Genomic DNA, 26825 nt, shown 5'->3' on the forward strand with positions numbered 1-26825 from the left:
GGTACCACTGTACTTGTTTTGAAAAGCCTTTCACTATCTACCTGGTCCTCTGTTAAAGCCTCAGGCAGGAGCACAACTTTCAGAAAACTACCAAAAGTGGACCACGTGATCTATTTTTCCTGCAAAATGTCTGAAGTTGACCATAAAGAAACAGGCAGGTTCCCAGTATAAACTTACCAGGATTACATCAAAGGCTTTGCTTTAGGATAAGGAGATTGATTTCTTCTGGGTCTTTTTGCGCTTCATCCAGGATATTTTGGGTTTGTTGCAATAGACCTTAGTCAGCTAAAAAATACAGCTATTTTGGTTACTAGGCTGAGATGCTCTTGCTCTTAAGTGAGAAAGGGGTGCCTCTGCGTTGCAGCAGACAAGTAATGCTGAACAGTCAGACAGACCCCAAAACACAAGCGAGAACAGAACGATCAAGCTGCTAAGCTTCTGGCCTCGAAAAGCAACTGCATTAAACTCAATACAGCGTACTATAGCGTGCTCAACCGGGTGCCTAACCGGACGGAAAGGATCCTAGGATTGAACAGTTTTCTCTGAGCAAGTAGGAAGTAACATTCAGAAAAACTGTGTCACCAGGGCAGTGTGCAGTAGCTGGCGTTTAAATCCCAGTAAACGTTTCTATTCTCAGCTCCCATTTCAGAGGAAGGCAAGTGCAATCCATTATATTTAGCAGAGGAATGACCTGAGAGGAGCAAAGCAATCTCCCCTCTGGTGGCCTGCACACACAGGCCCTCTTGCTAATAATAATAATAATAACAACAATAATACCACCATCACCACTGTGCTAGGGCCCTATTTCCCCCCATAGGTTCTTGTCAGACACCTCATGTCCGCAAAGATCAGGGCCTTTAGTTCATGCTCAACCATGCAATTCACCTGCTATGCCTTGCCTCGCTCAGATTCATGGCAGAAACAGAAATTTGAGTTTGACTTCTTCATCCAGCAACGAGGGCCAAGACACATCACACGGACTGGCGAGAGGGACTTATACATACACACACACACACACACACACACACACACCATACACGTCCCCCCTCAAAAAGGTATGAAATGCATACAGTTCTGTTCATCTCTTACAGTTCCATATTCCATACACTTCTCCACTGGACACTTTGGCACAATCTTCCCGCACCTTTGCATAAGACATGACTGTGCAGCCATCGCTCTCCCCACCCTCCACAATTTCCAACAAATAGCCAATGCAAACTTCTATTCCCGGCGTAGCGAGTTCTCTTGGTGCTCTTTAAGTCTGCTGTTTCTCCTGCACAAGCAATGGGAAGAAGCCACATCCTTGGTTAACACCATCGTAGCCTACTGAAGGAGTTTGACACGCAAGTTACCTCCAAGGGCAGCGCGACACGCCCTCCTCCCTCCCCAAAGACCAAAAAGAGAGAGGCTTGCCTCTGTATCACACATCACATGGCAGATCAAAAGATCCAAATCTGCTCCCAAATCCCATTCCTCCTGCAAGACGGCACTTTGTACTGTCACTTCCCCACTGTGAACTTCCCCTTATTTCATACCTCACAGCATGCACAGCTGCACCCCAAGATCAAACATCCATGCATGATTTTCCTTCCACAGATCTTGAAAATCACAGAGTTAGACTTTAATGGGAACCTCAATATGCCTAATCCTCTAAAGCTGGCACAGTAATGCTCAGAAATACATTAAACTCTGCCATAATCACAAAAGCAAAAAAAAAAGTATATATTTTTTTTCTCAGAAATGGTCCAGACGACATGTCAATCTATCTGGGATCTAACACAGTTACAGATGTCAAAGGGGTAGATTGAAACCCAAAGTTGCTCAGCAGAAAATCCAGCAGCTTGCAGCAAAGTTTCGCTGCTCCTCAAGAATCGAGGCTCCCAGGTGTTTTTTTTTTTTGGGGGGGGGGACTCTTGCACACATTCACACACTGAAAGTCAAGTGTCACAGAAGATAACACCTCCAGCAGGTAAAACCAATTACAATCCCAAAATGAGTTTGATGATCTCACTAATGAAATTTGTTTTTCTTTTCTTAAAAAAGAAAAGTGACAAACACTCTTTTCCTTGAACTTGCAATGCAGACATTTCCAACACATTATTAGCAGCAACAACAAAAGTCACTACTGACAACTTTAGTAGCAGCAGGCAGCATGAAACTAACAGGGAAATTACGTTGTGCCTTGTAGACCCTAAGACTTTTAAAACACACCAGCTTTGCTTTTTATTTTTTCTTGCAACCATGAGGGTTAGGAGCTTATTTCTGCTTTAAAACGAAGCCTATATAGCAGGGGTAAGCAACCTAAGGCCCGGGGCCTTCTAAATCCAGTCCACGGACGGTGTGGGAATCAGCGTGTTTTTACATGAGTAGAATGTGTACTTTTATATAAAATGCATCTCTGGGTTATTTGTGGGGCATAGGAATTTGTTCACCCCCCCCCCAATATATATATATATATATATATATGCTTTCGTAGATTTTCACGGGTACAGGAATGCAGGTTTTGGTGTCTTCGGGTGTCTTCCCGTGTAAGAGTCGGGGTGTCTGTGCGACGTTTCGACGAGGTCTCACTCGTCATCTTCAGGCTGGTGCTTTCGGCTTCTTGTTACTGGAACAGAGCAGAATCTGGTGTTTGAGTTCCTATAAATACTGTTGAGGGGTGTGGTGTATAGCCTCCAACGTTCTGGGCAGAGAGGAAGTTCCTAGATTAGTGTGCCTCTTCTTCTTTTGTTCCTTAATTACTTGAGGGATATCTTGAGTGATTTCATGAGTGATATTCTGAATACCACTGGGTGGGTCATTAAGTGTAGATTAGTTGCTAAAGCTTTTGTGTCTTGACCTCTTGAGCTTGTGAAGAGTTTTTCTGAGAAGATGGCTGTGCTGCATTTAGTTGTGCTCTGGCTTGGCTTCGTGTATAGGGGCGAGCTGTGGTTTTGTGCCTTGTGCCAGCCAGATCTGTGTAGGGATTGCAGGGGGGTGCAGCATCCGGAGGTGCCACTATAGTTTGGCTACTGGATGGAGTCTGTAATATGTCTGTGGAGAGGGTCTGGGTTTGGGTCTGGTGTGGTTGATTGGTGACGGCGTTCTGTGTGCCTCTGGTTCTGGTGTCGGTTTTTGTAGGGAGGGCTAATTTCCAGATGTCTGGCAGGCGGGACGTGTCGTCACGCTTGTTCATGTTGTGAGGGTGTTTCTCTATCTCGATGGCTTCCATGATTATTCTCTTGTGGTGATGTTCCATGTTAAAGAGCAATTTGGAATCTGCAAAATTAATTTCGTGTCCTGTTTCTTTCATGTGTTGGAAAAGAGAGGAAGTTTTTTCTTCTTTTTTGACGGCATTCTTGTGTTCTGCGATACGTGCATTTATTCGTCTGTTTGTTTGTCCAATGTACGTGGCTGGGCAGACTTTGCAGGGTATTTCATAGACCCCTTGGTTTTCCAGCTGGATTTTGTCTTTTGGGTTTCTGAGGATATTGGCTATTTTTTGGTTGGTGCAGAAGGCTGTTTTGATATTGTGTTTATGGAGGATTTTGCTGATTTTGTCTGTAGTGCCCTTGATATAGGGAAGGAGGGCCATGCCATTGTTTTCTTCTGTGTCTTGGTTTTTGGGGGGTGTTTCTTTTTGGATTAGCTTCGTAACCCTGTTTTTCTGGTATCCATTGGCGATTAACACATTTGAGAGATTCTGTAACTCAGTTGTCAAGTGGTCTTTGTCAGCCAGGCGTTTGGTTCTGGAGATGAGAGTCTTGGCTACGGAGTTTATTTGTGCAGGGTGGTGGTGTGATTGTGCATGTAAGTAGCGGTTGGTGTGTGTTTTTTTCTGGTAGATAGTGTGTCCTAGGGAGCCATCAGGTTTTTTGTAGATTAGGACGTCAAGAAAGGGGAGTTGGTTGTTGTCTTCTATTTCCATAGTGAATTGTATTTTGGGGTGTAGGCTGTTGAGATGTGTGAGGAAGCTATCTAGTTTTTCTTTCCCGTGTGGCCAAATTACAAAGGTGTCGTCAACATATCTGAGCCAAAGTTTGGGTTTGTGTTCTGACTTGTCTAAAGCAAAAACCAAGACACAGAAGAAAACAATGGCATGGCCCTCCTTCCCTATATCAAGGGCACTACAGACAAAATCAGCAAAATCCTCCATAAACACAATATCAAAACAGCCTTCTGCACCAACCAAAAAATAGCCAATATCCTCAGAAACCCAAAAGACAAAATCCAGCTGGAAAACCAAGGGGTCTATGAAATACCCTGCAAAGTCTGCCCAGCCACGTACATTGGACAAACAAACAGACGAATAAATGCACGTATCGCAGAACACAAGAATGCCGTCAAAAAAGAAGAAAAAACTTCCTCTCTTTTCCAACACATGAAAGAAACAGGACACGAAATTAATTTTGCAGATTCCAAATTGCTCTTTAACATGGAACATCACCACAAGAGAATAATCATGGAAGCCATCGAGATAGAGAAACACCCTCACAACATGAACAAGCGTGACGACACGTCCCGCCTGCCAGACATCTGGAAATTAGCCCTCCCTACAAAAACCGACACCAGAACCAGAGGCACACAGAACGCCGTCACCAATCAACCACACCAGACCCAAACCCAGACCCTCTCCACAGACATATTACAGACTCCATCCAGTAGCCAAACTATAGTGGCACCTCCGGATGCTGCACCCCCCTGCAATCCCTACACAGATCTGGCTGGCACAAGGCACAAAACCACAGCTCGCCCCTATACACGAAGCCAAGCCAGAGCACAACTAAATGCAGCACAGCCATCTTCTCAGAAAAACTCTTCACAAGCTCAAGAGGTCAAGACACAAAAGCTTTAGCAACTAATCTACACTTAATGACCCACCCAGTGGTATTCAGAATATCACTCATGAAATCACTCAAGATATCCCTCAAGTAATTAAGGAACAAAAGAAGAAGAGGCACACTAATCTAGGAACTTCCTCTCTGCCCAGAACGTTGGAGGCTATACACCACACCCCTCAACAGTATTTATAGGAACTCAAACACCAGATTCTGCTCTGTTCCAGTAACAAGAAGCCGAAAGCACCAGCCTGAAGATGACGAGTGAGACCTCGTCGAAACGTCGCACAGACACCCCGACTCTTACACGGGAAGACACCCGAAGACACCAAAACCTGCATATATATATATATATATAGAGAGAGAGAGAGAGAGATGTAGTCTGGCCTACCACATGGTCTGATGGTCTGAGGGATGGTGGTCCGGGCCCACGGCTGAAAAAGGTTGCTGACCCCTGCTATACAGCATGCATTGCACACTGCGCCTGTAACCCTGTTGACCTTGTTCATCAGCATCACTACTCCCAGTTTTGAAAAGGGCCCATTTCACCATGCTGCTTCCTGCACTTTACATGCACAGGGAGAAATTAGAGCAGGTGAGCCATGTCATGTGTGTCCATTAAAATCAAGAGTGGTCTTTACATTAAAAGATTCTAGACTTTAAAAGGGAGAGGGCTTTAGAGCTGAGCTAAATCATCAGCCTCGACAGAGGAAGTTTCATTAATAGCTTAATTAAGAGCTAATATGGTTAGGCTCTTCAGGGACTCCGCAAACAGATCCATGGAGCTCCACAAGGTTGCTTGCATCCATTTGTCACTGATTTTTCATTTTCAGCACCTATACTGGGGTGGCTAAACTCACCCACAGCCAATCCAGGGAGGGGGGAGCCTTCATGCCAGCAGTGAGCATGCCTCCACACACTGCCCACATCAGCTGATTCATGCTAACCAGCTGAGACAGGGGTGGTGCCCCCTTCCCATTCATCAGACAACTGCTCTGATGACCAAGGAAAATTTGTAAACCCATCAAGGCAATGGGCTACGTGAATGGTACTAAGTGGTACTAAGCCACAATAGCTAGTAATCACGATAGCCTTATTCGCCATGAATTTGTCTAAATCACCTTTAAAGCTGTCAAAGTTGGCACCTATTGCAACATATTGTGGTAGCAAGTTAAGCAATGCTCTGGGTAAAGAAGCATTTTCTTCTGCCTGCCCTGAATCTTCCAACATATATAGCTTCATTGGATGGTCCTGATTTCTAGTATTGCTTTACAATTTATTTATGAATGGCAAAATTATGAATTAATATCATGAAATGAGCAGTGGGAGACATTTCTTGCCTTACCTCACAGCACTCAACTCAGGAAGGGGGAACAGGACAGCCAGAAGGGGAAGTATGTACTTCTTCACACGTGTGATTGGCTCAAGGTATTATTTCAAACAGGATATGGTGATGGAGAAAAAGGATTTGAACTCTCAGCACTCTTAACAAGCCAGAGCTAACAGGATTCTTTGGGGAAGCCATGACTGGAATCATAGTGCTTAAAATGTATGGTGTGAATGGGGCCACAGGATAGAGAAGGATTGTGCCCAATGGTGTACACACACAACTTTGAATATCCAACAGTGGGAGCACACTACATGCGAAGCAAATGGTAATGTGTACATCACCACAGACCAAAAAAACACACCACCAAACCCCTCTTCAAAACGCTTCAACATCTGCAGTTTACTTTTCAACCAGGTTTTGAAGTTAGCATGCAGGAACCCTAACCCATGGCCTTTCAAGAATCTCTTTAAAGGCCAACAGCTGGACTGGCGGGAGGTGTGCCGAGCAAACGTTCTGTTTTGTTTTAAAAGATCATCACTGAATGATATTTTTCTTCTTCTGAAGAAAGCATCAGCCCTTACAAAGTTTCAATACTCTAGTGGCTTCTTCTAACTCCCCCCTCTGTTGCGAAGCCAGTTCAAAGAGAACCATAAAAAGTCATCCTAACATATTCTGGAATGGACAGAGCAAGGCTATAAAAATACCACTTATTTTGCCCCTCCTGGGTCTTATTACAGAATCGCACAAAAGCTTATAAAGAAAACCTTCCTTTAATGAACTCTTGGTGCAAAGGACATTTCCATATGTCCGCAAGAGCATGCAACACATTTTTTCTCATCCTCAGCATTTATTTCCTGGCGAGGCAAGGTTTCTGGATGAGGCTTTAAGCCATTTGAGGAAATGAAGGCATTTATCGCTACCTTTCATCTTAATTAGGCTGGCCACTTATGCATCATCCAAAAAATAAAAATAATGACACAGATTTGCATATGCTTATTTATATGTACAAATGCAGATGCAAATTCAGAAATACTTCATTGCAACAGATATAAAATGGGGAAGACTGTAATCAGGTGGCCTGCAAGTCTGCTTTGTCTGCATCCAGGTGCTAACTGCTGATGGACAACTTTGAGCCCTGCTCTCTCTTTTTAGGATTAGTTACCGGTACCTTTAAAAATCAGACTTGGACCAGATAGCCCTTCAAATACAGAACTCCATGGAAGAGAGAGTATTGTTCTCTAGAGTAGAAGAGATGGCTACCCTAATGAAAACCAATGTAACATTTATATTTTTCTCCTCGAATGTGAGTCTTGGTGGACCACTTAATGATTTGTAGCAACTTTAATGTGCTGTGCAATTTTCAATTGTATTTTTAATGCTTCCTTCATTTCTTATACATTGCATTTTATTTCAGGTAGGTAGCCGTGTTGGTCTGATGCAGTGGAAATAAAAACAAAATATCTGAAGAAGTGTGCATGCACACAAAAGCTTATACCAGAACAAACTTAGTTGGTCTATAAGGTGCTACTGGACCATTTTTAAAAATTATTATTTCGATTGCATTTTATTGTATTGTAATTTGAAATTCCATAGATTTATATACCACCCTATACCCAGGGCTGTAACTCCTGGTCACACCTGGAACTTTTCTGAATTTTCAGAAGAATTCTGGCCTTGCTTATAAGATTCTCTAGTCTTGCTCCAGGCAACTCTATCAAGAATCATAGAATCGTGGGGTTGGAAGAGGCTCCAGGGGTCATCTAGTCCAACCTCCTGCAAGGGAGGGACATCCCCTTCCTTCCTACCTGTTTTCAAACCTATGGTATTACCTGACCTGGAAGCATTAATGCACAGGCAAGGTTTGGAGGAGGAAACTATAAGTAACCCTCTAGAGATCTACTCCAGTGCTTCCACCAACTCTCCTTCCAATCCTGCTAGAACTCTCATATCAGTTCCCAACATCCTTGGCTGCCTACAGCCCAGAAACAGAATTGCCAAAGACCTTACCTCTTAACACCCCCAGTATTATTACCATTGTTCACATCTTGTTTACAACATGTTCTTACAAGCGCTCTCTCTCCTGCTCTCTCTTGCTCTCTAACCCTCAAGGAAGTTCAAGCATCATTTTGGCTTCTTTGCCAACATCCAAATTAGCCATGTGCCATGTCAAGTCTGAACTATCTGGAAAATGCACACAGATAAACACAGACCATCACATCTCAACCCAACCAGCCTTGCCAGATGGCTCCCCGAACTCAACTTTAGTAAATTTTGCAACACAAAAACATCTGAATTTATGCTTCCCCTCATATGTCAATTTAACCTCCAGCACAAAGCTTTTGAAATAGTGCAAGGATGCCTAACATTTTCCATATGGCAATGGCACAGTGGCTTTTAATTGTACCAAATGGTATCACTCTAGGATAATTACCTTGGAATCAAGCTTTCTGCTAGATTATTGGCCAATTCACTAATCTCATCACCACGGCACTCCTAATACTTTCGGAGACTCTTTGATGGTGAGCATCCACACGGCATCCTTCCCAAACCAGAGATATCAACATAGCCTGTGTGCTTTCTCTAATTAAATTATCTCTTTACGGCAGCCAAATTTCATTAGGCTGTTAGTCTCCCCGTCCTTTGATCATGCAAAAGTTTGGGGAAATCTGCAACCACACTTGGGTGTATATGCAACAAGGAGACATGATTCACTCTGTATAAATAGCAAAGAAAAACCTGACACATTGGCCTGTTCCACCGGTATTTCTCCATGTCTACTTTATTTTATTTAGAACATACAGACTAGAGCGGAGCCAAAGTTCTCGAGACAGTTTTTTATTTTGAAAAAAAGAGGGGTTGTTTTCCACCCTGGGTGGGATTACCATGTTGAGCAATGGCAGCAGCTTTGCTGTGTTCTTTCTTTAACTAATTGCTCCACCATGTTGTTGCAAAATGCATAGTTGCATAGGGTGAGGAGGGGAGAGAGATGGCAGCCCCTAGTGAACAGGGTTGCAAAACTTTCCAAACAATCCTTCCAGGATTATCCTGACATTGCATCTTTCAAACAGGGACCCTGCAGATGGGTATCATGAGGCTGCCAATTGCAGCTACATCACCGCTTGAAAGATCGCACCCCCCAAAAAAGAAACACTGCTGCTGCAACCAACAATTATTACAGTTAAGCACTCTCACCCCATGCTTTTATTTAAAGGATCTCTCCCATCCTGCCCCTTGAAAGCCAAAAATACTGTCCCAATTTGGTGGCTTGTGGGGAGAGAGGGTCATAAAAGAAGGACAGCATTTTTGGCTCAATGCTAAATACAGATACACGACTGTGCAGTACATTATTTTAAGTGCACAACACTTGCAGCAAGCAGAAATGTGCCTCACTACACTGTGAAATACACCAAGGCTCTTTTATTTACTGAGGAGTGTCTACCTTGCTTTCTCCCAGTGGTTTTCAAAGTTTCTGACTTCAGGGACTCCTTTCCACATTAACTAAACAGCCAAGGTAACCACCGGCATTCGCCACTAAACGACTGCATGTTGCAAAGGATTCTGGAGACATATCCTAGAGCACAGTCTCTGCTCTCCTGGGTCTACAGGACCTCACTGCTAGTTAGTTTTATTACTTGTGTTCCACATTGCTATTAAAATAATACACATCCATTAAAAACAAAAACAAAAAGTCAGGGTGCGGTAAGCTTCCACAAAAACAGCCAAGTTAAAACTAGATTTGATTTTAAAAAAACAAAAAAGTGCCAACAGTCAAAACAGAAAGGCAGGTAATGAGGTGGAACTCCACTGGAAAGGAGTTCCACATTTGCAGCCCCACCAATGAAAACATTCTACACCTTGCTTGCCAGGTTTCAATGTCTGGACAGAACAGACAGCACTGGCCTCCAAGGCTGACCTCAGACAGGAACTTATGGGAGCAGCAGTTTCTGAGAAGACCTGGATCCTAAACCAAATAGGTCAGGGGTCAGGGACCTCTGGCCCACAGGTCAAATGAAGTCCTCTCCCCCAGAGCCCCCTGGGAAGGAGGAGTGATGGTTAAAGCACTCTGAGAATTATAGCTCTGTGTGTGGAATAGGAGAATGTATATAGTGAAGTTGGGGCCAGCAGCAATGTGCTTTGCTGAAGAGCATTGCCTACGATTTTATAAAGGATGCATGCTGATGAACCGTTGTCCTTTGGACACTTTAGCTGGCGCTTCTATCTTCTGATTGTTGGGAGGGGGGATCCCATTCGCATGTACAAAATGTAAGAGTGGAGCAAGTACTTAGAGAGAAACTTGGCCAACTGGGAAACATGACTCGGTGGGTGGGGATCTTATCAGATAAAGCATGAAGTGATGCTGGTAACCCAGAATGGCCCACTTGCAGCAGATTGTAGGATGCTCAGGGCTTGCCAAAGATTTTGGGGGGTGGAGGGGCATGCTGCTATTATTAAATAATCGGAAGCCAGATTTTTTTGCCAATCTCCTGCAAATCACCCAAGATATACCAGTAGATCCTAGTCTACCTTCTGTCTCTTTGATAAAACAAAAGAGAAACAGTGGACCACTGATTTCTCTTGGAACACTTAGTGTTCACTAGTGGATACGATTCTTGCCAAAAAGATGCTGACCTAGGTGGGACTTGGTTTGATCCATCAAGGCATCCCTTAACTTCAGCAAGATTATATCTACAGGATCAGTTAACTACAAAGCAACCATTTGTTATTTGCAAAGCAAAGATACATATTCAGCATCTCTTTCTATGCTGATCTCTTCAGCAGTTTGACTACTGGGTCCATCTCCTCCAGCACCTTCCCATTGACCAGTGGGGGCTCAATTTCTCCAGGGTTTCAGGCAGGGGTCTTTTCCCAGCCCCATCTGGAGATGCCAGGGATGGAACCTAGAATCTGTATTGGAAGCAACAGAGCTATAACCCTTTCCCCATATTGAGGCCAGGATGTATTCCTATGATATACTTGGCAAACTGAAAAAGGACATCAGTGCACAGGAGCATAGGAAGCTGCCTGAGATCAAGTCAGTCCATTGGTCCATCTACGGTCTACACTAATCAGCAGCAGTCCTTCAGGGTTTCTGGTGGGGTCTCTCCAAGCCTTATTTGGAGATGCTGCAAAGCAGATTGCTCTAGCACTGAGCTACGGCCCTTCCCTTGGAACCACCTGGAGAACATGCCACGCAAGTCTCACAATAGCCCAGCATGAACAAGGGTAACTACTGTGGTCCCCTCCTGATGCTTTGGGACCACAAGTCCAACCAACCCTCTCCAATCTGGCCAATGGTTTTCCACCAGGCAACATCTCTATCAGAGTTGCAGGCAGAGGTATTTCACATCAACTTCTATCTAAACTTTTTTCACAAAAACTAGAGATGCCGGTGATTGGATTGCCTGCTGAGCCATGTGCTTTGGCACTGTGCTACAGTTTCTTCCTGGGGAATCTAGGTGGAAAGGCTTCCCTGAAGGTTAAAAAAAAAGTCTGAAAACCACTCCTAAACAAAAAGCATTTCCAACTTTGCTCTGCTTGGACCTGTTCCCCAAATGTGGCAATGCAAATTGGGGTGGAAAGTTAAGGGAAAGCAGTGTTGCAAAAGCCATGACACTGTTCCAGCAAAACTCTGCAATTCCTACAGAAAGTTTCTGCAGCATTAGAAGAACTGAGAAACACACTATTCCACTTCCGCCCCCCATACCCTACTTCCCAAGACAGCATCTGGCACAAGATACATGTCTACGGTGGAATGGTAGAGGAAATGTTTGCAATCTGTTCTTGGCTTCCGCAATGGCCTAGGCCACATGTAATGCTAAACCATGGTTAATACAAACATAGGTTTATAAAACCAACAATAAACCATGGTTTTGTTCACAGTTCATAAACTTTGACTAAAATGCTGAGCCAGTTCAGAAAATCAAATTAAACAATGATTTACGTTACGCTTGAACCTGCCCTATATGTGAATGAGGACTTAAGTACTGTATACGGCGGAGGATTGTATACGGCAGAGGATTGCAAAGGCCACCCAAAGACAGACACACACCATTTTCCATACAGCAGCCAAATTAAAATGGGGGAGGGGGAACGCACTTCCCCAAAAGACACCAATAGGACAGCAACACACAAGAAAGAAACCTAGGAACATTTGTTATGGCTTTGAAGAAAAAAGAAAATTGAATTAAGTAAATGTATTATTTAAAAGTTCTCCCTGGCGCTGAGCCCAACACTCAGGGTAGGGGGAAGAAAGCATTTACAAATAATGTAGCTTTGCAAAAGAAGAAGAAGAAGTAAAAATAAACAGCTGAATAAAGAAAAGATAATCCATGCACAATGGCAGGAACTTCTCCTCAGTTTGCTTTAGATGCAGACTCGTTTGTAAAAATAGCAGACAAATATTGTTCTAAAAGTCTATGTGAACTTCAACCCTAGAAAATGTTTACACATAGGAAATCAGAATGAGGGAGGTGGGGGGGAAGTAATTGACAGACACAAATGGTCATGGGTACCACCATATATAGGTACCAAAACATACGCTCTCCAATTTACTAAAAAATTTACCAAACACAGCAAATACACTCCTCACACGCAAAAGAGGTTATCAGTATGTTGTGTTCCAGAGCCAAAGATTGCTACAATCAAGTTTGTCTAATAACTTTCTTAGAACATAATTTGTTAATAACCTTCTTAGAACCTTCTTAGAACATGGTGTTCAGAGCATGTTCAGTCACTTTCCCCCTTAGGGTCACAGGTTGCCCACACCTGGTGTAAAAGATCCCTAGCTCAACCAAGTCAAGAGATAGCTCAGGTGCTAAGGAGCAGGGGGAGACTGGATGTGGTCATGGGTAGCCATATCTAAACACAATAATGTGGTCACTCAGTATCATTTATTATTATTTAGGCGATTACAAGGGGGGGGGGATCAAAACTTATTCGAACCAGGAAATATTTGAGCCTGCATACCTACAGAAGAAATTATAATGTTGTCATGAGAAGAACAGAACTTTGAAAGAATGTAAGAGGAACCTGCTGGATCAGGCCAACAGACTGCCTAGTTCTCAGCATCCTGTTCTCACAGTGGCTGACCAGATGCCCCAATGGGAAGCCTACAGGCTGGATGTGAGCGCAATAGCACTTCTCTCCTGCTGCTTCCAGCAAGGATTGTTCAGAGGCACAATGCCTCTTACAGTGGAGGTGGAACATAGCCAGCATGGCTAGTAGGCATTGATAGCCTTGCCCTCCATGAATTTGGCTAATGCTCTTTTGAAGCCATCCAAGCATAATTTTTTAAGGAGAGTAAGGACAGGCTAGAACGTGTGTAGAGGAGGGAGACCAAGACGATCAAGGGTCTGGAAGCCAAGCTGTATGAAGAATGGTTGAGGGAATTCAGTATGTTTAGCCTGGTAAAGAGGAGATATGATAGCCATCTTCAAACATCTAAAGGTCTGTCCCATGGAGGACGAAGCAAGCTTATTTTCTATTATTCAAAGTGAGTGACCATCACTGCCTCCTTTGGGAGCGCGTTCCCTCATTTAACTATGTGCCAAACCTCTCTTCTCCAAACCAGGTGATTAAAGTACAATCCTTACTCCATTTATGGAGTCCTTCCACATGAACTCAGCCTTATTCTTTGCATCTTGTTTTAAAGCAAAAGACATTAAAATTACAACACAATGTGGTGTCTGTGCCTCTAGATGACAAGTCATTCCACTGCCAACAGCAGAAGCATCCTTGTTCTGGAGCCAAAGCTCTGCATAACTTTAACTGATGCCGTTCTTGCTTTCTCTACTATTTAATAAATCATCCCTTTCTTCTAATCTGGAGCAAAACTGCATGCAGATGCTTTAAAATGTCACCAAAGAACCACCAAGCCTCTCGATTCCATCATTTGCGTCAAATCTTCCACTCCAATAGAAGGTTATTCTTATGAAATTCCTGGGAAGCTAAGTGTCTAATTACTTAGACACCCTTAAGCATTTCCCTCCCTTTAACACTTCCCTGTCCCTATTAAATAAAACTCAAGGGGATAATATTTCTCCAAAGGCAATATGTTTTTGGCATCTTTTTTCATTCCATCTGCTTGAACTGTCTACCAAAAAAGCAATGAACAAAGTTCCATTTCCAGCAACTTTGAATGCAGACCAAAACCTACAACCAAGATCTTTGAGACACTTTGGAACTTTAGTGCAAACGCATACAGGAACTTGCTCAATTAAGCTGGAGCATTAGGAAGTAAACACAGATCTTAGTTACTTATTACAATTACTCAGTTAAATGGGTGAAATTAAGGCAGTGAATTATAAGGCCATGGACACTGGATTCCACATCCCACCACAGAAATGGCTTTTTACACCTGGGATTTTCTGAAACTAAGCATGTGCTCTAACACAAATACATGCACAGATCCCAAGGGCATCAAAAGGAGAGTTTAGAAAATAATATCCCTTCCCTTCTTATTTCATTAAACCACAAAATGGGTTGGATTCAGAACAAGAGCTAGTCTGGTGATGAACCCTATTCACACTTAGGTAGAGCAGATTCCACTGCACTCAGTGGGACTTCCTTCCAAGTTGAGATGAACAGTATTGCACTGGGAGCAGACTGTAGGCTGCAAAAGCTTTGGCCATAACAAAAACATGTTAGCCTTTAAAGTGCCACCCAACTCTTTGTTGCTTTGCAATAGAGGAACCCAACCCATATGCTCTGGAAGAGTACAGCTGAGCACATTCATCTTGTGAGGTAGCAAAAATGTATGGAGATTGGAAAGCACATTTGACTTTGAAATAAATATTTAAGTATTTCAAATTAACATCAGGATGCACATATGCAATTAGTCTATGGTTATCCCTGGTGTTTAAAATACAACTGCTCTCCTACCAAGATACTTTGGATTTCCTTTCCATAAAGATGGTTAGTAGAGTATATTAATTACACATACCTGAATTATTGTATTTTTAATATTGTGTTGGAAGCCACCCAGAGTGGCTGAGGAAACCCAGCCAGATTGGGGGGGGGATAAATAGATAGATAGATAGATAGATAGATAGATAGATAGAATGACTCAAATAGCTAGAGGTAGGGGAAATACATGCATACAACCTAAAAATGAGTTATTTGGCTAAGAATCAGACTCCTATGCTGGCTCAATTTTAAGTGACGGCTTTCCAAAATATACAGTGACTCCTAAAGCTATCAGAGCAGGAACATTCAATATAGAGCAGTTTCCCCCACCTCCAATTTATGCAAGCAATAATACTCACGCACAACTAAAAGACTGGACAGCAACTTTCCTTTCACCTAATAAGAGTACTGATCAGGGGCTGCATATTTTGCTCAGAAGAAAGTAGCAAGTACATTAAACTTGGTCACATACACTTTGAAAATAGCCTCTCACCAGGTTACCTATGGCGAGGAAACACTACCTCCAGATGACATGGCACATAAAGTTTGCAAAAGATGGCTCTTTTTAATGCCAGCCACAACTGATGAATACAGGTTCACTAAAATGAATGTGGACTACAAACTTATCTGGACGTGTTTACAAGGCTGCTTTCACAAATGGTGGTTCAATTAAACACTCATCCCACCCACACCCACCACAAAGGAACTTGCTTGCTTCAACCAGAAACACAAGGTAAAATAATCTCATCCAATCAGCAGGGTGCAAACAAAGTGCTATCTTTTCTAATGACTCAGCAGTGTGCAAATGCCAACAGCTCCAGAGTGCAAACCAAACAAAGTATAAAGACAGACATTAAAGTGTAAGAAATAAATTATCATATAGATTGTCACTGAGTCATTATCTGTTCGGGACCAGGACCAATATCTGTTATTACCAAAGACTTTTTACAGTATTGCCCAGATCATTCCAGCAATATGAAACAAACAAACAAATGAAACCCTTCTCTTATTTTTTATTATCAGAGTACAATCTTAAGACAGAACTTAGTTTTGACACAATGGGGGGGAAATCACCATTAGATCCTTAGAGACCAATAAACACACAAACATGCACACACACAACTTTCTAAGACCTCCCCCTGCTAACTATGAAAGGCTCTTCCCCAGGTCTGTTTTGAAAGAGAAGAAAAAGCAAAATCCAGATGTTCAGGAAAAGCTTTTTTAAATAACAAAACAAAAACTCTTAAAGTACATTTGCGACCAGCAAGTACCAATCTGGCTGAGCAAGGAAGCAGGCTTACTTATGAGTAAGCCCAACTGCGTTCAGTGGGGTTCCTGCCCATTTAAGTGTGCAGTCTGAAGCAACACAATCCCCTCATATCTAAGAGCACTCTCAAGGCAAAGCAGCGTGCAAAGCATATAAACAGCATTTTTTTTAAAAAGGAAAAGATAGATTGCAGATGTTTAAGCAACCAAAAGAACAAATTGGGACACTCAGCAAAGCCTTATGAGAAAGTATCCCATCCGGCTAAGAACTCTAGCGGGGTTGCAGGCACTGAAAAAGTTGGCTTTGGGAAGCAAAATGACAAAATGCCAGACAATAAATTAAGCCACCTCTCTATTCCTATCTCTCTCACACACCAGGATTCTCCTCATCTGTTTTGGTTTCTGAGGACTTCTACAATGGACACTGGAGAGAGAGAGAGAGAGAGAGAGAGAGAGATTGTCCATCTGCCCATCCCATTCCTGAAGAGCCATGTTCTTTTCAACATTGGGAAGCAAGGCAGCCGCCTTTCCAGAGCCTACTTCTGCCCTGCAAACTTGCAACTCCTTCAAAGGGTGGGCGCACCGAATCAACTCAGAAGGCTACTCCCAAAGGCGCAATAACTGAAAGTGGAGCGGGGGCGGAGGGGGAAGATAAGTTTTCATCCCAAAGAGCTCCAACTCAAAGAGAGCCTAGTCTGGAAGAGGTTCAAGCTAGTTTCTGCCTTGATGGTAAGGAGGGAGAGGAGGGAAGGCAAGCTGGGTGGAAGGAGGAATCGGGAACTCACCCTGGAACCAGACAGCCTGCAAAGAGCCCGGTGCTGGCAGCCTTGCTGAAGTCCTAGGCTGCTGCCTCCGCTGCTGCTTCCACTGCCAGAGTATTTCTGCTTCACCATCCAGTCCTCTAGCCCTTTCCGAGCCAGCGAGGCATTCACAGCAAAACTATCACCTGGGGAAGGAAAAGGAAAGCCTCAAGTCAGGCACAGTCATCACCCTGGAAGGGACCCATTCAAGCCCTCCATCACCACCCCACATACTTCTTTTCTTGCCCCCAAACTACCTGCCCCAACCGCAACAAAAGGAGAGAGAAGGGGAAGGGGAGCAGGGAGCAAAAGACTCAGAGAACAGAACCACTCTTGAGAGCAGAGAACTTCTCTGAGTATCCACCCCAAAATCACCAAAGCACAAACTTTTTCTCCCATTCCTTTCTTTTTTTTAACAGGGGCAAAAAGTTGGGGGGGGGAGAAAGCAAAAAAGGATGGAAGTTCTTATGAACAGGAATAATAATAATTATAAAAACAACATACCTTCTGGACTTTCTCGAGGTTTACAAACAGCAGCTAGGAAAATCCAGGGTTGGGGGGAGAGAGAGAAAATAAAAACGAGAAGATGGTTAAAGCAGAGTCTTGCATATACACAGATATCTAGTGAATTCTAACCAAGATCTAGGCTCCTCTCCCTCCCCGCGCCCTGTAAACCGTGCAAAAGAACTTACCATGTTTTGAGTGAAGTTTCCCCATCTCTCGGCATGGATCTGCAAACCCGAGGGCATCGGGAGTGGGCTTCAGGGCTGAGCTGGGGGCATCACTGCCTGCTTGTTGGCTCTCTTCAACAACAACAACAATCTCTCAATTCCAAGAGGGTCCCTTTCCCTTCTTCTTTTTAGAAATCCATGTGCTCCGACCGTCCCCTTTCCTTGATTAAAGCAACGATGGAAAAGAGAGATGGGCGGGGGGGGATGCACAGAGGAGCAGATCGATAGATAGAGGCACACTTGCAGCAGCAGCAGCAGCAGCAGCAAAAGCAGCTCTGAACTCAGCGCCCTGGCTGCGTCTCTCTCCTCTCCTCTCCTCTCCTCTCCCTCTCGACTCAAGTCTCGCTTGTAACAGAGGCGGTTACAAAAGACCTTACTTCACCCACCGGGGAACATGATTGACACCTCATTGAGATTAGACCACTTGCAGGCAGCCTCTGGATTCCGATTGGAGCGGGGCGGCACATGAAAGGGAAGAAGGATCCTTTTGGAGTCTCCAAAAAAATAAAAGGAGCGGCGGCGGCGGCGGCGGCGGCTCCTTTGGTGTGTTTCATTTCCAGCCAGGCGCAGGCAGCAGAGCTCAGAGCCATAGAGGGAGGCCCCATTCCAGAGATGTCTCTCTCTTTTTCTCTCTCTCTCTCCCTCCTCACTACTTTCTTTCTCTCTCTGTGCGTTTTTTGTGCGTTGCTTTGGGGTTTGACTAAGTCCCCCACCCCGCTTCCCCATGATCCATCAGCCCCCTGCAACTTTTTTGGGGAGGCCACTCAAAGAGCAATTCTGGGCGTGCCTACTCGGAAGTAAGTTCAACTCGGTTCAAAGGGCATTGCTCTCGAGTAAGTGGATGTAGGCTTGCAGACTTTAGTCTTTGTTCCCGCTTACTTGGGAGTAAGGATTGGTTTCTGAGTCGACGCGCACAGTGCAGGAGGGGGGTGTCAAGGAAGGGTGGATTTTATTTTATTTTTAAAGCTATTATTACTATTATTCCACCTTCCCTGCACGTCCCCCCCAATGCTGCTTACAATATATTTCAAGAAACGCAAAATGCGCACAAATGCAGCTGAAGAAATGCGGAAACACGTGCACAATTATAGTTATTTAAATAAATAACTCATTTTGAGGAACTGTTACATAATAATACATTGGTCTATGTTTTTAAATTATTTTTCATAATGGTACTTACACAAAAATGAGGGTTGCTGGTAGTGTCTTGGAGGAGGCGTGCCACCTTTTTTAAAAAAAAATAAGATATTTTGCAAGTTTATTATTAAAGGTACATGTTCAGAAGCACAATCTAATATAAGGAGAAAACAATGGTCAAAAACAAAGCACTCAAGTGGGAAACCCTGGTTGTAGGGTATGTAGCTTATCACATTTTTCTACATTCGTAACAGGGCATTTTACACTGAAATGGACGTAAAATTCAGGATAATATGGCAATCTCACACTTGCTTGAGTGTATGCCCCACAGAACTAGGACTGCACTGTGTAACACATTGTAAACAACTGCAATTTAAAACCATTGCTGTAACTTGAGAACACAACATTTTAAAATGATTCTAAAATCTGAGAAGCATAATTAACTATCACACACGAAAAACCTGTTGAAAGAGAAAGGCACAGTGAGTACAAAACCACACACTTACAGAGCATAAATTAAAGGTGTGTATATAGGTGTATATAGACACACACACACAAAAAAACATATACATAGTACTTAAATATCTGCTGTGGAAGCCCTCTATCCCAAGGTATGTGGGAGGCACTCAACTACAGATCCACAGCTGCAAAGATCCTAGCTTAGTGCTAGAGCATCTCCTAGGTCAGCTAAGACTCCCATTTAAAACAGCCTAAAGCCTCTCCTGGCCTGATTCACGCATCTTACAGATTTGTTTGACATTTTCATTGTAATGCCATTGATTCCCCCCCCCCTACACAGCCTTTTTATGTTTTATACAAAAGTGTGGTTTATAAATGTTTAAAATAAATAAATAGCACCCAGCTAAACCATGGCTGTGTGTATGAATGTGCCTCATGTGTGGGTCAGTACACATGGTAAAAATTGCATTTGCTTCATTCTTCATCCTTCTGTTTCTGTTCTACCTGGAGCTGAGCCATGCTTTGGCCAATGTTACATGTGAATCTGAGCTTGTGGTTTGTCTTCCCCAGACAATGGGAACCTTGGGGGCATCTTGTGGTTTGTCTAGGGCGACACAAACCACAAACCCGGGTTCACATATAAGGCTAAGCCTTCAGAGTAGGTGTGAAGCAGGCATATTTTACTGTGCATTCACATATGGGCGTAGCCAGGATTTTTTTGGGGGGGAGGACTTTGTTGGGGGGCATAACCGACGTGATTGGACAGTTAAGTATTTCTATTGTTTTACTTGATCTAGGGAGGGTAGCTGTCCCCCTTGGTTACGCCTATGCATTCACACTTAGCCATAGTTAGCCATACTTAGCCATAGTTTGGCTTAGAATTCCTCACAAACTATTGTGTCAAAAATACTGTGCTAGCTGGACCTATAGTCTATAATGCACCTTCCTGTATTTCACAGGAAAAACCACTTTTGTTTTATTTTTCTGTTACAAAATGGTACACACATAAATAATCAAATTTGATATGACTGGCAGAAATTGGGTCACTGAGGGGTAAAATACTAAACCTATTTTACAGTACATAACAATGTAAACCACCTCAGAGTAAACCAGCTCAGAGAATTCTTCAGTAAATCAACTTGGAAAACACAAAATAATAGCAGTGAGCTAGGAAAGACCACTATTGTGCATTCTCAAGAAGTAGCTTATTCTTCATTTTAATTTGCCTCCATGTTTTCCAAGTTTGGCCATGAGCGCATATGTGGCGTTTAGAAATCAAACCAAGCTCCAGTAAATAAATTTATTCTCTCCCTGGGCCTGGGCATACAGTTGTTGATGGGGACTCGATATACTTAAGGATTAGCTCCAGAGTTAACAGTCCAATTTTCAGATCAACATTTTAACACAAAACTAGATGTTTTCAGAGGTGCTCCAGTGGAAGGTTGGTACTCAGTGAAGGCCCCTCCACTCCCAATTCCACCTGAAATGAAAATCAGGCTGAAATTGGGGGTTTGGTTCAAGTAGAAGCATTTCCTCAAATCAAGGGAAGACTTACAGGTATCCATCTACCTGACCAAGTTCTTTAGCTTAATGAGAAAACTAGGGAAGAAGGGAGTGGCAAGAGTCTTTTCATCTCTTGTGTAAACAAACAACCAGTTTATTAAGCAGTTTGCATGCACACAGTGGCAAATTACCACTTTGCAAAACGGCTACCTGTCTTCACCCAGACTCACCCTTTGAAGGAATGGAGCAATGCTTAGTATGGCAACAGGTTAACAAACAAGAAGTTCAGGACTACATAGGAAGCTGTCTTCTACTGAGTCAGCCCTTGGGTCCATTTTGCTCAATAATGTCAACACGGGGTGGGTGGGGGGTGTTAGGAGGCCCTGTGTGAAATTTCAGTGGTGGCTCCATTGGGAGCCGTTGCTGCTGTCTGCCACCTTAATCTAGTAAAGCCATGGTAGGGCAAGGGTAGTGGCACCGGAGGTAAGAGAGGATCCACCTGAAGGTGCTTTGGCAGTGGTGCCTTCAAACCAGAAGCCAATCCTGGTTAATTCTTCAAAGATTTACTAAACTTTTCTATTGCAGTGGCTGGGGAGTGGAAGTGTAAATTCCCCAGAGGGGTTGGCTTGGCTCCCTCACTTTTAAGCATCAGATAAGATGCTAAAGCCTTTAACACAGCTGGCTTAGTTATCTCCCTCTGTTACACTGAACTTCATTTTATTCTGCTATTGGTTTTATCGTATGAAACCAATTTTAGTCATTTGGACTGTTTTGACTGTGATTTATGTACTCAGTGAACTTTTTAGTAAGCCCCCCTACCTCACAACCCTTTGAGCTTATAAATAAAAGCAGGATATATATTTTTTTTAAAAAAAGAAAGAAAAATGCAAATTGGCGACTCATTCCCAGAGCAGGTTGGAGGCTTCCCCTTCTGCCATTTCACAAGTTGCATAGGCCTAAGCCAAAGGAAAAGGGCCACAAAAATGATCAAGGGGTTGGAGAAACTCCCCTCTGAGGGACAGTTAAAATGTTTGAGGCTTTTCAGCTTAGAGAAAAGGCATGTAAGAGGAGACATGATAGAGGTGTATAAAATTATACATGATATGGAGAAAGTGGAAAGAGCAGTAGGTGAGGTGGCACAGATTGGGCACTATTGTTCTTCCAGATTCCCAACACAGTGGGTTGCTGGCGCTTATTGAGAGGGAGATATGAGGGACAGGACACAGGGAACTTGTGTGGAGCGGCGCAGTGGAGCCAATCCGATGTTGCCACCATGCCAAGCTCCCCGCACCGCATAACTCCCCCTCAGCCTTGGTAAGCACCAGCAGCCCACTATGTTGGGAAGCCGGGAGTGCACCACCTCACCAGCTACTACTGGGGTAGACATTTCTCATTCTCTTTCTCCCCCCCTCCCCCAATACTGGAACTAGGAATTATTCCATGGACTGGAATGTTGGAAGACCCAGGACAGACCAAGAAAAGTACTTCTTCACATAGTGCATAGCTGAGTTTGCTCTCACAAGATGGAGTCGAGACATCTAGGTCCAGCAACTTGGCTGGCTTTAAAAGAGGATTAGACAAATGAATGGAGGATAAGGCTGTCAGTGGCCACTGGATACAACACTAGCTGCATTCCGCCTCCACATATGGAAGAAGAAGAGGAGTTTGGATTTGATATCCCGCTTTATCACTACCCTAAGTCTCAAAGCAGCTAACAATTTCCTTTCCCTTCCTCCCCCACAACAAACACTGTGAGGTGAGTGAGGCTGAGAGACTTCAGAGTGTGACTAGCCCAAGGTCACCCAGCAGCTGCATGTGGAGGAGCAGGGAAGCGAACCAGATTACAAGTCCACCGCTCTTAACCACTACACCATGCTGGCTAAGCACTATGCCTCCGAGTACCAGCTGCTAGGAATCACAACTAAGGATAGCACTGTTGCACTTGGGTCCTCATAGTGCCTTTGAGTTGGCCACTGTGAGAATAGGATGCTGGACTAGATAGGCCCTTGGCTTGATCTAATAAGGCTCTTCTTGTGTACTTAGGAACTGGTTGTGTGAGGATAGGCTAGGTCAGAAACTGTGCCCTACAGCTACAGATACAATATGCTATACAGGAGAATTATCCATCTTTTCTTTTTTGAACAACAACCTTGTAGCTGGTAATTACTTCCCGTTTTATGAAAATTGTGTTTCCTTGCGGGGGGGGGATTTGAGTAAGAGAGATAAAAGAGAAGCAAAATGCTTATGAGTTCAATTCTTTTTGAAAGGAAGGAGAGAAGAAAAGAAAAAGAAGAGGGAGGTTTCACTACCTTCCAAGCCATCAACTCACACTATGCAAAAGAAATCTGGAAACAGGCCCAGCCTAAAACATTCCTGTCTGTTCATTTTCAAAAATTCTATGAAAGTTTCAAAGTGGTTGGATCTGGAGCTCACCTGGAGAAAGCAAAGAAAAGAGATTATGAAATAGCCAAATGCTTCGATTTTTATTTTATTTTAAAAATCCCTTCACAGCTTGTAGTCAGCCCTGAGCCAATAAATAAAACACAGATGACCCTAATGAACAATGATGTTTGATTTCCATAATATTTTAACAAGAGATAATGTGATCCTGTCCTCAGAGATTCCCCAGACATTTTGCATCACACAAATCCTCTTTCCCCCCTGCCTCTTGGCAAAGGCTACAACTATTTCACACCCTGGGTTGCCAAGAAAGGGGGGTGATGGGAGTATGTGGATGTCAGCTGAAAACATTCGATCTGGTGGCAGGTGATCTCACGTTTGGTCCAGGGCCATGAATCCTCTCAGAACCCTGTAACATATTGGATGAATTGGGTCATATTTCTTCATAGCACACCTTGGAAGTAAGGTTTGTCTGGAGTAGGTGGGACTCTTTTCTGGCTGAGCTCCCACCCTTATCCCATGATTGCTGCATTCCCACCTCTGTATTCAGAAATGTTCATAGAAAGTTGCCACAAACCAGGTCAGAAAAGATGACTGACAGTGGCTCTCCATTGTTTCAGGTAAGAATCTCTCCCAGCCCTACCTGGAACTGCTGGGTATTGAATCTAGGACTTTGGCATGCAGAGCATGTACCCTACCATTGAAAAAAAAGAAAAGGAAATAGGAAAAGAAACAGCCAGTTGAGAGAGCCAGTGGGGTGCAGTGATCATAGTGTCAAACTAGGAGACTGGGACGTTCACTGGATGACTTTGGGCAAATCACTTTCTCTCAGCCTAACCTTACTCATAGGTTTGTTTTAAGGATAAGTTTGGGGTGGGGGGGTGGGGGAGAGAGAACCATGTGCATCACTTTACTCCTTGGAGGAAAGATGGGGTATAAATCTATTTTCATTGCTACTGGCACCATGATGATGATCTCTTTATTTATTTCATAAAATTTCTATACCCCTTTGATTGTAAAAAAAGCCTCAAAGCAATTGACAAAGATAATAAGACAATGGCATTTTCAATCTAAACAATTAAAACACTCAGAAAACTAAAAACCAGCAATAAACTAAGAACACGCCAGCATCCTAGAGTACTAGGTAGGCTTGTCTAAACAATAATGTTTTTCAAAAGTGCTAAAAAGAATACAAAGTGAAGGTGCCTGTCTGATATTGATAATGGGTGCCGCTACACTAAAAGATTGATTTCTTGCAGTTGTGGAATAATACAGCTCTGGAGCTGCGGCAGTGTGTTTTCCTGCCATTGTTTCCAATTGGAGGGAAATTGTTAGAACACAAAAGAGATAAAGAGATGGGATGTGCAAAAGCGCTGTTCTGTCCTTACATCCGCCTTGCCGGCATGGGCTCAGAAGGGCGTTGGATGGGGCATTTCAACTGCCTTTGGCTCTTTCCCCCTCCCTCCCCTGCTGGAGGGTCGCAGCCTAAGCGTATCAGTGAAAACAATTCCTCACATACAGTAAAATCCTGAGGCCTTAACTCTGTATTTGTTCAGGCATCTTCCGGCTTCAATGGAATTCGGACCAAAGGATGTCAAAAACCAAGCGGGCTCTGAGGATTGGAGGAGCTGGGTGGGGGGGGTGTCACAGTATAATTACAATGATGTTTCGTAACCACAGGGTCTTTCAAATACACAAAGTCTTTTGTTTCTCTCTCTTCTTCTTCTTCTTCTTCTCCTCTCCCCCCACCCCCCAATTTCAATGGAGCATGTTAAGAAGTGATGTGTAGTAAAATATCAGAGTAAAGCACACCATTCATAAAACTGTAATAATGATTAAAGGGGCCTCTCATGTAACCCTGTGACCGCAGTGGAATTTTTTCGAAGGGTTGAAATCTGTGACGCAGACGGAGGGGTGGCTGTTGTTTTTCCCCCCATTGCCCTTTCATTAGTGCAGAGCGCGCAAAAACTCTTGCAAAGGGGCTGACGCTGAAAGAAAGCCCTTTTGAACCCCTCGTGCAATATAAACCTGTTCCCATCTGATGATGGGAAATTAAATTTGTGCCAGAGTTAAAACAACGCAAAAAGATCGCACTCTTGAACTTTTACATGCTCATTAAAAGAGAGAGAGAGATTATTTGTAGTAGAAAACGTATGCGTGTAGATTTGGAGGGGGGAAATAAATGTATAAATAATGTTTGGAAGAAAGGAAATTGCTTTCTTGCTGCTCTGGAAAGAAAGGGGAGCTGAGAAAGAGGAAGGAAGCTGTACAAAACACACACACAGGCAGCATGAGTTTGCTATTGTCTGCACTGGGGATGACTGTTCTATGGTTTGATTGTTTGAAAAGCTGCCCTCTGATTTTAAAAATTGGCCTATCCAGCACCAACCGGACATCAAGGGCCCCAGTTGCTCTGAAGGGCCCCAGGTTAGCCAGCTCCAGCTGTGTCAGCTTGCAGAGTCCCTGGCTGGCCGTTTAAACTGGGGGCAGCAGGACAAGGTGCCACTTTTGAATGAGAGCCAGGTTTGGCTCCCATAAGTGGTGACCACCCACCATTTAAATATACATAAAATGCAATGCCCCATTCTACAGATCTATGAAAATTTCCCATAGATCTATGGACTGATGCAGTTCAGTGTTCAGAATCAGTAGACCTTTTGAATACCAGGCTTTGCCATGTGTGGAATTATTTATGGCATTTGTATGCTGCCTCCCCATAACATAAAGTTATCTGAGTGGTGTATAATAACTATGTGAAAAACACTTAGAATCACAGAATTGTAGAGTTGGAAGGGAACCCAAGGGTCATCTAGTCCAACCCCTTGCAGTGCAGGAATCTTTTGCCCCAGGTGGGGCTCAAACCCTGAGGTTAAGAGTCTCATGCTTTGCTATCTGAGGTATCCCACCTACAAAAAGTGAAGATGGGAAGTAAAGACATAGAACTTGCTGCACCCTGAAAATGAATAAGAGATTTTAGAAACAAAGGCCAAAGTCATTTAAAAGCTGAAAACATAAGAAACTGTCTTAAATGGGTCCACTGGTCCGTGTAGCTCATTAATGTCTACAGTGATGGACAGTGGCTTTCTTGGGTTCCAGGCAGGAGTCTCTCTCAGATATTGAGGAACAGAACCTGGGATTTTCTTCATGCAAAGCAGATGCTCTATCACTGAGCTACAGACCTTCTGGGTAAATCTGTCACTTACCTGGCCTATCTTTAGAACATATTTCTAGATTAATGAAAGGACCATGCTTTATTCCAACAAGGCAGTTCTTACAATGGCCCAATCCCTCTCCACCATTTACTAAAATATACAAAATACAAAGACTCATAGACATAACATAAATATGTACTATTAAGATTTTCCAGCTGATTATACTCAAAAAGGAAAAACCAGGACACCCCAAAAGTTGTTACAAAAACACAAAAAAACCCACAATTTTTTGATTGACTTGCCTAAGATCCAGGACAAAGCACTGC

The 26825-nt window shown here is 43.4% G+C and overlaps 1 protein-coding gene across 3 annotated transcripts in view; it reads right to left on the reverse strand.

Moving 5' to 3' along the window:
- Positions 1-23378, reverse strand: part of NKD1 (NKD inhibitor of WNT signaling pathway 1) — a 127084-nt gene extending 103706 nt beyond the window's left edge. The window contains exons 1-5 of one of the 3 annotated variants that reach the window (XM_082232960.1): positions 23277-23378; positions 19029-19073; positions 17810-18009; positions 17622-17654; positions 17103-17263 (exon numbers count right to left, since the gene is read on the reverse strand). In XM_082232960.1, the coding sequence (XP_082089086.1) occupies positions 17103-17263; positions 17622-17654; positions 17810-17834 (219 nt within the window). In that variant the 5' untranslated portion in view covers positions 17835-18009; positions 19029-19073; positions 23277-23378. Of the gene's footprint in view, positions 1-17102; positions 17264-17621; positions 17655-17809; positions 18757-19028; positions 19074-23276 lie in introns of those variants that run through there. The other 2 variants (XM_082232959.1, XM_082232958.1) reach the window with 2 other exon arrangements.
- Between the last annotated feature and the right edge of the window lie 3447 nt (positions 23379-26825).

The sequence above is a fragment of the Podarcis vaucheri genome (genome assembly GCF_965113315.1).
Source record: "Podarcis vaucheri genome assembly, chromosome: 7".
Lineage (NCBI taxonomy): Eukaryota > Metazoa > Chordata > Lepidosauria > Squamata > Lacertidae > Podarcis > Podarcis vaucheri.